Here is a 13,824-nt window from a genome sequence, read left to right on the forward strand (position 1 = left end):
GACTCTAGTGCACATTGCCATGAGCTGATGCATCCCAGTGGGCTGTGGTGGAGCCCACAACTGCATTTTTAACATGCTCCCAGGCAGTCTTGATGTTGTCAGCCTTAGGAGGGCACTTTCAAGAGTAGCTGTAGAATTACAGATTCAGATCCCAGCCATTTCTCCATAGTTTCTAATTTATTATGTAAACATGACAATTTATCTTGTTTCCTTAATTCTTCAAGCTTTCTTTGTACTCATGCTGCTTTATTATATTTGAGGTTTGTTGTTGCTTTTATGCCAGTCCTCAGGTATGACCTCAGTGCCTGGGACCTCTCCCTGAGCTTTTTTGGTTAATGCTAGTACTCTACCACTTGAGCCACAGCTCCATTTTCAGCTTTTTGGTAATTAATTGGACATAAGAATTTCATGGACTTTCCTGCCTGAGCTGGCTTTGAACCACTATCTTCATATCTCAACCTCCTTTGTAGCTAGGATTATTGGCCACCACCAGTGCCCCGTTTTGTTTTGTGTTCAGCTTTGTTGTTCTTTCTTTCTTCCTTTCTTTCTTTTTTTGGCAGTTATGGGGCTTGGACTCTGGGCCTGGGTGCTGTCCCTGAGCTCTTCAGCTCAAGGCTAGCACTCTACCACTTGAGCCACAGTGCCACTTCTGGTTTTCTGGTGGTTTATTGCAGATAAGAGTCTCATGGACTTTCCTGCCTAGGCTGGCTTTGAACCTCGATCCTCAGCTCTCAGCCTCCGAAGTAGCTAGAATTGTAGGTGTGAGCCACCAGTGCCCAGCTTGTTGTTGTTTTTTTTTTTTTTGGGGGGGGGTCTGGTTGTGGGGCCTGAACTCTGGGCCTGGGCGCTGTCCCTCAGCTCTTCAGCTCAAGGCTAGTGCTCTACCACTTGAGCCACAGCGCCACTTCCAGCTTTTTTCTTTTTGCTTATGTGGTGCTGAGGAATCGAACCCAGGGCCTCACGCATGCAAGGCAAGCGCTCTACCACTGAGCCACCTTCCCAGCCCTTGTTGTTTCTTGAGGCAAGGTCTTACTATGTAGCGCAGGCTTCCCATGAGTGATTGGATTACAGATGTGCATCACCATGCTGTTTATATTTTTACTGGTTCTGTCAAAAGACCAAATTATAACAAATTTAAAGATTTCAGATGGCTTTTATTTGCAATTGTAGAATGAGGTAATGCCTTATCCCATAGAGCAAAGTAAGTTACTTTGATGAGCTGAGCACAGGTTAGTCTTATAGATAGATGGCAAGTTGGGGGTGAGGTTGCTCTGCCATCTCTTTCACCCTGCTCATGCTTCCGAAACTCTGGATCATCTGTCTACTCTGACACATGCAGATGTCTTAACCTGGTCTCACTCCTTACTGAGCTACAACCAGATGACTTTTTATTTGGTGCTGCTGGTATTGGGACTGGAATTCAAAGCTTCATGCTTGCTAGGCAAGTCCTCTATTATTTGAACCACATACCCAGCCATGTTTGCTTTTAGGTTATTTTTCAGATAGGGTCTTGTATTTTTGTCTAAGGACAGCCTTGGCCTCCCTGCCTGGCCTTCTCTCCCTGCGTCTACAAGTGACTCCTCCACACACATTGCTTTCAAAATTGGATTGCCATTGGGTCTTCGGAGTTCTTGATTTGGATCTTGTTGAAAAAGGCTTGGGGACTACAGGGTCTTTTTTTTGGGGGGGGGGGGGAAGGCCGTGGGCCTGAACTCTGGGCCTGGGCGCTGTCTCTCAGCTCTTCAGCTCAAGGCTAATGCTCTACCACTTGAGCTACAGCGCCTCTTCCAGCTTTTTCCACTTATGTAATGCTGAGGAATCGAACCCAGGGCCTCAGGCATGCAAGGCAAGCACTCTATCACTGAGCCACCTTCCCAGCCTGGCCACAGGGTCTTATGAAAGAGAAGAAAGGTACTTTTTAGAATGTACGTTACCTATGATGATCCATATTGTATTTAAACTATGACTGCATTTCTCTATGAAACATTTACCCAAGCTAACTTGAGGATCTAATAACCAGATAGCTTATAAATCATTTATATTAAAAGTATCATCTCCCTTACTTGACTATTATTATTATTAATAATTTATGCAATATGGAGGCTTGACCACAGGGCCTAGTGCTCACAAGGCCAGGGAACTACCACATAGGCAGAGAACATTTTCTCTTGCCTGGAAGCTGTCGGTCGGGCCAGATGGGGTGGTCGGGCTGACAGGCAGGGTGGGGGTTCCTCCGGGAACGTGGACGATCTCTAGAGCCTGCTTCCTGAGCCAGCTCCCACGGAACGAGGAGGAAATGAGCACTTCCCCCGCCACCGAGACGGGAGAGGGCCGGGGCCTTCACCAGGGCTCCAAGCCTTCCGCGGGGAAGGGCCTGGTGTGGTCCGACTGCAGAGGACCGAACGAGGCGGGTGCCTCCCGGTTTTCCCCGTGCTCAAGTCTCGGAGGCCGGACGCTCGGAGGGACGACTCGGGAAAGGCCTCCCAGCCGAGGCCCCGAGGCGCGCCCGAGGGCGCGCGGCTCACCTGCGTGAGTAGCTCGGTCTCAAGGCGACGCCCACAGCTGAAAGATGAGGAAAACCCCGGTCCAGGGTTTGGCGGGCCCGCGGGGCTACAGGCCCAGCGCGCCGGGCCCGCCCTCGGCTCTCGTCCCCCGGAGGCCGGCCCGGCCACGAGACACGCCCCAATCCCGCCTCCAGGACCAAGACCTACCTTCCGACCTCCCTCCCCGCCCTCCAGAAGCCACGCCTCCGACCAAGGCTCCTTTCTCCCTACATCTGCCCTACCAAAAGCCACGCCCCCAGGATAAGCCCCGCCCAATAAGCCCCGCCCTCGTTCCTCTCCTTGCTAATCAAGACTCCGCCTTTCCATCCTGCTCTACCAGAGACCCCACCCAACCCGCCTCCAGGGCCACGACCACGCCCCTCCAGAGGCCACGCCCCCAGAGTCGCCGGCGCTCGGGCTCGGGCGCGGCGTTTCCTCGGTGCTCTCGGTTCTCCGCGGGGCTGCACCCGTCCCCGGCTCTCTCTGCTGAGGCTTCCCGGCTCCGCCACGCCGCACGTGGGCGCGCCCGCCGACCAGGGCCGCTGCCGCTGGTAAGTCGTGCTTGAGCCCTTACCTGGCGTTCAGCCCTCGGCCTCCGGGAGAACCCGGCGTCTGGTTGCCGCGGGCCCCGGGGCGGGAGGCGGCGCGGACGGCCTCCCGGGTGCGGAGCGCGCGGCGGCGGCGCGCGGGGCGGCCCCGGGACGCAGGTGGAGCTCCCCGCGCGGCCCGGGCCGCGGCGCGTGCTGCAGTGCGGGGCCGGCCTTGCCCTGCGGAGGCCGCGCGTGGGCGCAGGGTTCGGGCCGGGGACCCCCCCGCCCCCGGGCAGCCTGGGAGGGGTCCGTGCCCGGTGCCCGGGTTCCTGCAGTGGAGGATGCGCGGGCGCGCCCTCCGCGCCCGCCCGGGCCTGTGTCCGGTCGGGCAGGTGGAGGTCAGGCGGGTCGCCACCCGCCGGTGCCCTCGGCCGCGAAGCTGAAGCTCGGCCTTTTGTTGGCGGGTGCGATCCTGACCCGGCAGGGGCGGGGGGGGGGGTGCACCCCTTTGTGAACGTGGGAGGGTCTTCCTGTTCCGGGGAGACCCTGGCTCTCTGGGATTGCCCCCCCAAGAGATCCCCGCCGCAGTGCGCGCTGTGCGGGCCTGGTCCCGCGGCTCGCCCAAACCGAGGCTCCAGACACAGTGGCCCCAGATTATTGCTCTCTTCTGGGGACGGCAGGCCCGCGATGTTGGTGAGGTGGTGGAGAATAAATACCCCTACCCCAAAGCCCACCTCTAGTAACTATTCTTTGTTGTTGTTGTTGGGGTTGAACTCAGTGCCTAGCTGTTGTCCCTTACCTTTTTCACCCAAGGCTGGTGGGTGCTCTACCACTTGGGCCACACCTCTACTTCCATCTTTTTTTTTTTTGGCTGATTAATTGGAGATAAGAGTATCCATTCATGGACTTTTCTCCCCGGCTTCTTTCTGACTGTGATCCTCAGATCTCAACCTCCCGCATGTGTGTGAGCCACACACATTGGTGTGTGTGCCCAACCTAGTGCCTTCATTTCCGTACAGTTTAATCACGACTCTGAAAGACGAAATTTAGAATAATGGGGCCCCGGAAATGATTCGAAGTCAGTTGAGGCTGACTGATTCTGTGCTGCAGTGTGCTCATTATCCACGGGTAAATGTTCTCCTTGCTTCTGGAAGGCTTGGTCATTTTGCACTCTTCATTTTCATCTAATGCCTTCCTCCTGGTAGGCAAATAAACTTCTTGAGGATCTGGCAGGTGGTTTTGTTTTGTTTTCCACATGAGCTTATTTTTTCTAAGAAATTAAGAATGGGTAACGTGAGAGATTTCCTATGGACATTTTCAATTTGGGGGCGGTACTCATTAATTTCTGGTCAAGTGCACTTGGTTTGGATGACTGTGACTGTGAACTTACTGAACAACTTGACCTCACAAAGAAGGTGTGCAGGACAGAGTGCAAGATCCTTGACAAAGGAGCTAGTCAGAGGCTGCTCTGGTCCCGTTTGTGCTCGTGTAAGTGTAATGAGCTATCTCACTGAGCTGAGTTGAAATCCTGCTTCTGCCAGCTGCTCCCAGAGTGACAGGGAAGATTTTTGAGTGGCCTGATTTCCCCTGCTCCTCCTCTTGGGGACAGTAATATCCATGTCATGGTACTCATGTGACGTATGAGGCATACACATGCAGAGTGGATGCATGTCCAAGCTCATGCAGAAGAGAAAACTGGACTCCATATTTTAAGTGATTGTTCCCAAACTTCAGGCCTGTCCTGGCTGATAGGTTATACCAGATAGTACTTTGGCCAGTTATTACAACATTCAATTCCAGTTACCTGCTGTTAATCTGGCTGACCAGCTTCCTGCCAGGAGTAAAGGGTAAAAGCACCTGTGTGCCCTACCTTCTGGACACACACCTTATCAGTGATGCAGCTCTTTTCCTAGTAGCATGAGCCACTCACACCTGTGGACTTTGAGGGCTCCTCTGCTGGTAACTGGGCTTCCTCTTTCTTCTTGCCCCAGTGGGACTCATTCCTCAGAACACCCTCTCTTCCTAAGTGTGTCACATTAAGTTGTAAATTACATATTAGAGATTCCCCCCTTTCATTAGGTTGCTGACTGAGAGTAGGATCCCTGTGTTATTCAAGTTTCTTTCCTCAGTGCTCAGACTACACATGGCGTAGGTCAGTGCTGCAGTTACACTGGATTTCTTCCTGAGGAAGTGAAAGGCCCAGCTATGGAATTTCTGCATATACCAGCTTTTCAGTCTTTACTTGGCAAAACCAAACTGCCACCTCTTAGTGTATAGTTCCTTTACTATTTTCAAAAAGTGTGAGGGCTGTTGTCTCTGAAGAGGGTATAAAGAGGGCATAGGTCTTCCTAAAAATGAATTTTGCGGAGGTGCATGCAAAGGCTTTGTGGTGGGGTGAGTCTGTCTTGAATCATGCACGGGCAATGAGGAGAGAAGGAGGAGAGGCCTTGTAGACTGGAGAGGGGGGAATTTAGATTTATTATAAGCGTAGTAGGAAGAGTTTTGAACATAACAAGGATAGGTATTTGATTTATATTTTAGGAGGAATCCTGTACTGCTGTGTGAAAGAAAATACATTAAACAGAGGAAGGGAGAGAGCCATTTGGAAACTGCAGGAGTAGGTTGCTCAAACTACAGTGCACTGGGGTAAAGAGCAAGTGAATCATTGTTGTGGAAGAAAAACCAACAGTATTTGAGTGACAAGAACAGGGACTGGTCCAGAACAACCAGAAGTCTCAAGAAGGGATAGACTGAGCAAGGAGCCTGAAGCCTGCTGAGTTGACGCAATTTACAATTTAGTGTTTTGATTTGTACTGGGGCTTTAACTCTGGATCTCTCACTCATGCTCAGCTTTTTTTTTGTTCATGATAGGTACTCTACCACTTGATCTATGATTCCAGTACAGCTCTTTGCTGGTTAATTGGAGGTGGAATCTTTTGGACTCTTCTTCCTAAACTGACTTCAAACCTTGTTCCTCCAGATTCCAGACTTCTAAGTAGCTAGAATTACAGGCATGAATCATCAGCCTCCAACCCCATCTTTTTATTCCCTTTGGGATTTTTGTTTGCCTGTTTGTTGTTTGTTTTTTCAGCACTAGGGATCAGCCTAGGGTCTCACAAATGGATGTGCACATACACTGCCACTGAGCTAGTAACACACCTGTAATCCTAGCTACTCAGGAGACTGAGATCTGGGGATTGTGGTTCATAGCTGTCCCCGTGAAGCTCTTAACTCCAGTTAACCATTCAAACACCAGAAATGGAGCTGTGGCTCAAAGCAGTAGAGCACTAGCCTTGAGCAAAAGAGCTCAGGAACAGCACCCCAGCCCTGAGTTCAAGCCCCACAACGGACAAAAAATAATAATACAAATAAGTAAATAAAATGCTGTGTGTGGCAGAAGCCCTGTCTAGCAACTTCTTTGCATGTTTCACTTCTAGAATGAACTTTGTCAATTAGGTAGGACTGGTGTCATCCTTCTTTCTATCCATACATTTGCCTCCTTCAGGATCCAAGAGGACCGGAACTCTTTTATCTTTTATTTACCATAGTGCCTGGGCCAGGAGCCTTGCTAAATATTTGAACTGGATTGTCCAGTGAGTGTGCAGAGCTCATTTGTAGCAGGTGTCTCTTCTAGCTCTGGGGCAAGAAGGATTTGCATCGTCTAATAGCTTCCTCATTAGTATTTTTTTTCCTTTGCTTATAGAGACTTTCTTGTGAGAATGTAAGATGGATCCCGAAGAGCAAGAGCTCTTCAATGATTACAGATACCGGAGTTACTCCTCAGTGATTGAAAAGGCTTTGAGAAACTTTGAGTCCTCAAGTGAATGGGCAGATCTCATATCTTCCCTTGGCAAGCTCAACAAGGTAAGTGGCTCGATTCTGTGTGGACTGCATGGGGGATGGGGGCACACCTATCTGTTTAATTGCAAAGGACTTGTGATGATTACAACCATTTGAAGATACAGGAAGAAAAAGCCACTGGTGATCCTGCTACCCATAGTTACCTGTGATTAGCTTGGAGTGTGTAAACCTCATTCCAGCATTTTCTGAGTATAGGGTGATTTATAGTGTTGATATGGTTGCACAGCCTTTGTCTCAGTGGTGTTTTGTCTACATGAGATAAAACTTGAAATTGTCAGCTCAGTTATTCAAAGATTGTTACCTATGTACTGCTCAGGATTGTTACTCCATTTTTTTTCTTTCCTCTGCCTTTTTCCTACCCTTTTCTGCTATCTTATAATTCCAAAAATAATAAAGTATGAAATAGCAGTCTGTAATCCCAGCTACTAGAGGGAGAAACAGGAAAATCATGGTTTGAGGCCATCCTAGACCAAAGTTAACAAGATCCTATCCCTAAAGCAGGCTGCATATGGCACTGCACCCCGATGATCCTAGCTACTCAGAGGACGGAGGCCTGAGGTTCACTGCTTCAAGACCAGCTCAGGCAAAAGCGCAAAACCCTATCTAAAAAGTAAACCAGCCAGGTGCCAGTGGGCTTATGCCTGTTAATCCTAGCTACTCAGGAGCTGGATCTGAGTATCATGGTTTGAAGCCAGCCCACGCAGGAAAGAAAGTCTATGAAACTCTTACCTCCACTATACTAGCCAAAGAATCTGGAAGCATAAGGCTCAAGCCTTAAGCTCAGGGTTAGTGCATAGGACCTGAGTTCAAGCCCCGGGCTGGCACTACCAAAAAAAAAAGTAAAAGGAAACAAGACTGGGGCTGGATGCTGGTGGCTTAGAACTGTAATCCTAGCTACTTAGGAGGCTGAGTGGTAAAGATCACAGATTGAAGCCAACACAGAGAGAAAAATCAGTGAGACTTATCTCCAATTAACCACCAAAAAGCCAGAAGTGGAGTATGGTTCAAGAGTATAGCATCAGGGTCTGAGAAGGTGGCTCAGTGGTAGAGCGCTTGCCTTGCATGCACGAGGCCCTGGGTTCGATTCCTCAGCACCACATAAGCAGAAAAAGCCCGAAGTGGGACTGAGGCTCAAGTGGTAGAGCGCTAGCCTTGAGCTGAAGAGCTGAGGGACAGTGTCCAGGCCCAGAGTTCAGACCCCACGATCAGAAAAAAAAAAAAAAGAGTATAGCATCAGCATAGAGTTAAAATAAAACTAAATTAAACTAAACTAAGAGATTGTACACAGCTCTGAGTTCAAGCCTCAGTATAAATCAGTCAGTTTAACCAGTTAGTCAATCTTCCTTGTTTTATGTACATAAGCATATGTACACATGTGTATGTGTTTGGATGAGAAAAAAGGGTGGGGCCTGGGAAGACCTCAACAGGTCAGGTGCAGACTTGACTCAGAGCATTCATTTTGCTAGGTGGATGGGACCATGGCATTCTCCCATCCTGCTCAGAAGGAGGGTGACACAAGCACTCTCTAGCGATCTCAATCGACCACCCATTGGAGCATGTAGATAGAGAAACTTCTGGGCTAGAGATTGGACCCATCTCAGTGACCATGTGGTGAGGACTTGAGTTTGGAACATGACTGCCAAATGGGATTTGGGAGGGGCCCAGCTCTCTTCTGCAGGTGGAGACTCCCCAGGTCAGACACGCTGGGGACTCTAACAAACCTCGGCCAGGAGACAGTTCCCTTTCCTCTACCCATCAACGGAGGGATTGAAGTGTGAGCAGCCTGACCCTGGTGCCTCTCCTGGAAGCAGTCCAACTCTTGATTGCCAGAAAGTACCTCTCAGCCCTGACAGGTGGCTGTCAGGTTCAGTGGAGATAGGCCGCTATTAACAGCTCAGGCAGGAAACTGCTGGGCCCTTCCCAGGCATTTTACAACATGCAAATATGGAGGCCAAGAGCTGGCTGTTGTGCACAAATGTGTACTTCTGAGGTCTGCTTTTTAGAGAGGAAACAAGAGCTTGAGAATCTTGAGAATTCTTTGTGCAACTCCAGCCAAGGAGGTATGAAGCTGGAGGCAGCATTTATGGACCTGCCTGAAGGCAGGCTGTTTATTTAGGGCAAATGGAGAAGCTGCACAGTGGGACTGAGGCGTGTTCAAGTTCTGGCTATTTCACCAGTTGTTTTTTTTTTTTTTTTTGTCGGCCGTGGGGCTTGAACTCTGGGCTTGGGCGCTGTCCCTCAGCTCTTCAGCTCAAGGCGAGCACTCTACAGCTTGAGCCATAGCGCCACTTCCGGTTTTCTAGTGGTTTATTGGAGATAAGAGTCTCACGGACTTTCCTGCCCGGGCTGGCTTTGAACCTCCATCCTCAGATTTCAGCCTCCTGAGTAGCTAGGATTACAGGCGGGCGCCACCGGAGCCCAGCTGTACCTGCTTACTTGGAGTCTATAGACGGTGTACATTTTTTGGGCAGAGAAGGGACCATAGTGTTCATTATTTTTGTCTTTTTCTTGAGATAAAACTCACCACTTATACCTTTTGAAGTGTACAGTTGAGTGGCTTCATTTACAGAATGTATTGATCATCATTGACTAGTTTCAGAACTTTTTCCTTACCCCAAAAGGAAACTTTATTCCAATTAAATAGTCCTCCCTGCCATTCTTTCCTCTCCAGCCACCAGAAGCCACCAATCATCTCCATCTGCACGTATTTTTCATGTAAATGCAGTGTGCAGTATGCAGCCTTTTACCACTGGCTGATTTCACTTAGCCTAAGGTTCTCAGCGCATCCATGTAGCGTGTCTGAGAATTTACCTTTTAAAGGCTGAACAGTATTCCGATGTGTGGGTGGACCACGTTTTCTTTATCCAGTTGTCAGTGGACAATCTTCTAAGTCTCTACCTTTTCACTCTTGTGAGTGATGATGCTATGGGTATTCCTGTATGCATTTTTGTCTGAACAGTTGATTTTTTTTTTTCCAGTGCTGGGAATTGAATCTTGTGTATTTATGCCAGGAACCACTAGCTGCGTCCCTAGCCGTGTATCTCAGATTTTTCACATGTATACTTAGAAGTGGAATTGCTGGGTCATCTGGAAGCTCTGATTAACTTAGTGAAAACTTACCAAACTGCTTTCTTGTCAGCAGTAACCTCCTTACATGCCTACCACCAATTTCTGCTTCAGAGACTTATTTCCAGGTTTTTTGATAATTACCGTCCTGATGTGCATGAAGTAATACTTCACTGTGGTTTTGATTCGTTTCCTAGTAACTAATAATTTGAGATATCTCTGTGTTTATAGGCCATTTGTTTTGTTTTGTTTTGGTGCTAGTGCTAGCACTAGGGTTTGAATTCAGGACCTCAAGCTCTAGCTTAGCTTTTTCCCTTAAGGCTGGTACTGTACCCACTTCAGCCACATTTGCATTTCTGGATTTTTGGTGGTTAATTGGAGATAAGAGTCTCTTGGATTTGTCTGCCCAGATCTCAGCCTAGTAAGTAGCTAGGATTACAAGTGTGTAATCATACCAGGCTTATATCTCTTTTAAATAAATTTCTACTCAGGGACTTTGCTCATTTTGAATCTTTTTGTTGCCTTTCATGAAAGTTCTTTCTTACATTTTTTTGTTTTTATTTTTGTTTTTGTTTGCCAGTCCTGGGCTTGAACTCAGGGCCTGAACACTGTCCCTGAACTTCTTTTGTTCAAGGCTAGCATTCTATTACTTTAGCTACAGCACCACTTTTGACTTTTTCTGTTTATGTGGTACTGAGGAATTGAACCTAGGTCTTCATGCATGCTAGGCAAGCACTCAACCACTGACCCACATTCCCAGCCCTCTCTTACACTTTTAAGATAAACAATTTGCAAGTATTTCCCCTTTCTTTAGGTTGTCATTTTACTTTTTTATTTGTATGTTGGTTTTCTGGGCCAGCATCTCCTTGTATAATCCAGGCTGACCTTGAGCTTTGTGTAACCCAGATTGGCTTAGAGCTTACATCCATCTATAGCCTTCTGTAGTATTGGTATTACCGGCATATGCCACCATGCTTCTATTTCTTTCACGTGTGTGTGTGTGTGTGTGTGTGTGTGTGTGTGTGTGTGTGTGTCTGTGTGTCTGTGTGTCTGTGTCTGTGTATCCCCCCTGGGGCTTGAACTCAGAGTCTGGGCACTGTCCTTGAGGTTTTTTTTTGCTCAAGGCTAGTGCTCTCCCGCTTGAGCCAGAGCTCTACTTCTGGCTTATAAGAGTCTCATGGACTTTCTTCCTTGGACTAGCTTTGAACTGTGATTCTTAGCTGTCAGCCTCCTGAGCATCTAAGATGATAGGGACAAGTCACCAGCTCCTGGCTTGTTTAGCTTTTTGATAGTGTCCTTTGCACAAAATTTTTTATTTTGAAGCCCAACTACCTATTATTTTTGTAATTTTCATTTTACGAACAGCCACAGTTGTTGGTGTTCTATATAAACAATGGCTGCCAAACGTAAGATCAGAAAGATTTAGTTTTCACACTAAATTTAGGTCTTTGATCCATTGTGAGTTAATTTTTGTCCGTGTGTGGGAAAGGGAGGTCAGCGCCACTCCTTTGCCCGTGGAGACCCAGTTGTTCTGGCACAGACTGTTCTTTTCCTGTTGAGTGGTCCTGGAATCCATGTTGGTAATCAGCTGGTCATAGAGGTATGGCTCTGTCTTTGGACGCTTGTTTCATTCCCATTGATCTATCTATACCATGTTAGTACCATATTGGAGGGGTTTTGGTGGGGGGGGGTGTTTTGTTTCTGTTTTGCTCTGGGGATTAAGCTCAGCTTCATACCTATAAGGGATGTGCTCTGTCACTGAACTATGCCTCACTTCCAGTCACACTATTTTGGATGGTTTTTGTTTTTTTTTGTTTTTTTTTTTATATATCAATACTCTGCCATTTTATTTAAGGGATTTGAACATTTGTTTACTGATAGCTTTGAGGGTATGTTGAAGGCTCGTTTTTTTTTTTTTTTTTTTTATTATTTTATTTTTTTTATTGTAAAGCTACTATACAGAGGGTCACAGTTACATGAGTGAGGTTATGAGTACACTTCCTCTTGAACCTTGTTACCCCCTCCATTGTTTTCCCCCTACCATCCCCTCCCTCCCTCCCTTCCCCGAGGTTCTTTTTTTTTTTTTTTTTTTTTTTGATTGTGATTAAATGATTACATAATTTCAAAGTCACAAGTTCATTCTAACTTCCCTGGAGCAAATTGTCTACCACAGTCTGTAATATATAACAGTGTTCACATGTTATATACCATATTTGTGATCAGCAGCATGAGGATATTTAGTAGTGGTTCAACCAGATGAGCGGGAGTTCTTTGTTTCTTAAGTCCTGTTAGTTTTGTCGTATCACTAACCTTTTGGATTTAGCATCCACTTATGAGGGAGACCATGTACCGTTTGTCTCTTCGTTCTTGGCTTACCTCGCTCAACATGATTCCTTCTAGCTCCATCCATTTCCCTGCAAATGCCATTATTTTGTCATTTCTAATGGCTGCATAATATTCCATTGTGTATAGATACCACAATTTTTGGATCCATTCATCTGTGGTGGGGCACCTAGGTTGTTTCCATATCCTAGCTATTGCGAACAGTGCTGCAATAAACATGGAGGTGCACGTGTCCTTGTATATTGGTTCCTGTTGTTCAGGGTAGATGCCTAGAAGTGGTATGACTGGGTCGTAAGGGAGGTCAATCTTTAGCTTTCTAAGGAGCCTCCAGACTGCTTTCCAAAGTGGTTGTATAAGTGTACATTCCCACCAGCAGTGTAATAGGGTTCCTCTTTCTCCACATCCCCTCCAGCATTTGTCGTTGGCTGATTTGTGGATGTGGGACATTCTGACTGGGGTAAGGTGGTATCTCAGGGTTGTCTTTATTTGCATTTCCTTCACCACCAGGGATGATGAACATTTCCTCATGTGTTTCTTTGCCATTTTTATTTCTTCATTTGAGAAGTCCCTCTTTAGTTCCCTTGCCCATTTAGTAATTGGTTTGTTAGGTTTGGGAGGGATTAGTTTCTTGAGTTCCCTGTATATACAGGATGTTAACCCCTTGTCTGATATATTGCTGGTAAATATTTTTTCCCAATTAGTTGGTTGTCTTTCTAGCTTAGTTGCGATAGATTTAGCTGTGCAGAAGCTTTTTATTTTAAGGTAGTCCCATTTGTCGAGTCTCTCTCCAACTTGTTGTGACCCTGGGACTCTGTTCAGGAAGTTCCTTCCTGTGCCTATTAGTTCAAGTGTCTCTCCTACTCTGTCCTGCAGTAGTTTCAGAGATTCAGGTTTAATGTTAAGGTCTTTAATCCATTTTGAGTTGATGTTGGTGCATGGTGATAGGCTGGGGTCCACTTTTAGTTTTCTGCATGTGGCTGCCCAGTTTTCCCAGCACCAGCGGTTGAAGAGGCTGTGTTTCTTCCATTGTATGTCTTTGGCTCCTTTGTCGAATATCAGCTGGCTGTAGGCCTGTGGATTTATATCTGGATCTTCTATTCTGTTCCATTGGTCTTCGGGTCTGTTTTTGTGCCAGTACCATGCTGTCTTTGTGATTATAGCTCTGTAGTAGAGTTTGAAGTTCGGCATGGATAGCCCTCCCATATTGTCTTTATCCCCTAGAATTGTTTTGGCTATTCTAGGTCTTTTGTTGTTCCATATAAATTTTTGGACTGTTTTCTGTATTTCAGTGATGTACGTCATTGGGATTTTAATAGGAATTGCATTGAATTTGTATATTAATTTTGGAAGTATCACCATCTTTACTATATTAAGTCGGCCTATCCAGGAGCATGGGAGGTCTTTCCATTTCCTAGTGTCTTCTGCAATTTCTTTCTTTAACTTTTTATAGTTCTCATTAAATAGTTCTTTTACATCTTTGG

General features: G+C 46.9%; 1 protein-coding gene across 2 annotated transcripts in view; it reads left to right on the forward strand.

Annotated features, from left to right (window-relative positions):
• The first annotated feature begins 3,028 nt into the window (after positions 1–3,028).
• The window catches only part of Dop1b (DOP1 leucine zipper like protein B), a 95,818-nt gene continuing 85,022 nt past the window's right edge, over positions 3,029–13,824 (forward strand). For both annotated transcript variants that reach the window (XR_006148541.1, XM_042687218.1), the window contains exons 1-2: positions 3,029–3,094; positions 6,777–6,937. Coding sequence is in view for 1 of the 2 variants with exons in the window: in XM_042687218.1 (XP_042543152.1) it covers positions 6,800–6,937 (138 nt within the window). In the remaining variant the exon portion in view is untranslated. The remainder of the gene's footprint in view (positions 3,095–6,776; positions 6,938–13,824) is intronic.

Source organism: Dipodomys spectabilis, unplaced genomic scaffold (assembly GCF_019054845.1).
Source record: "Dipodomys spectabilis isolate Male_0828 unplaced genomic scaffold, ASM1905484v1 ptg000107l, whole genome shotgun sequence".
Taxonomy (NCBI): domain Eukaryota; kingdom Metazoa; phylum Chordata; class Mammalia; order Rodentia; family Heteromyidae; genus Dipodomys; species Dipodomys spectabilis.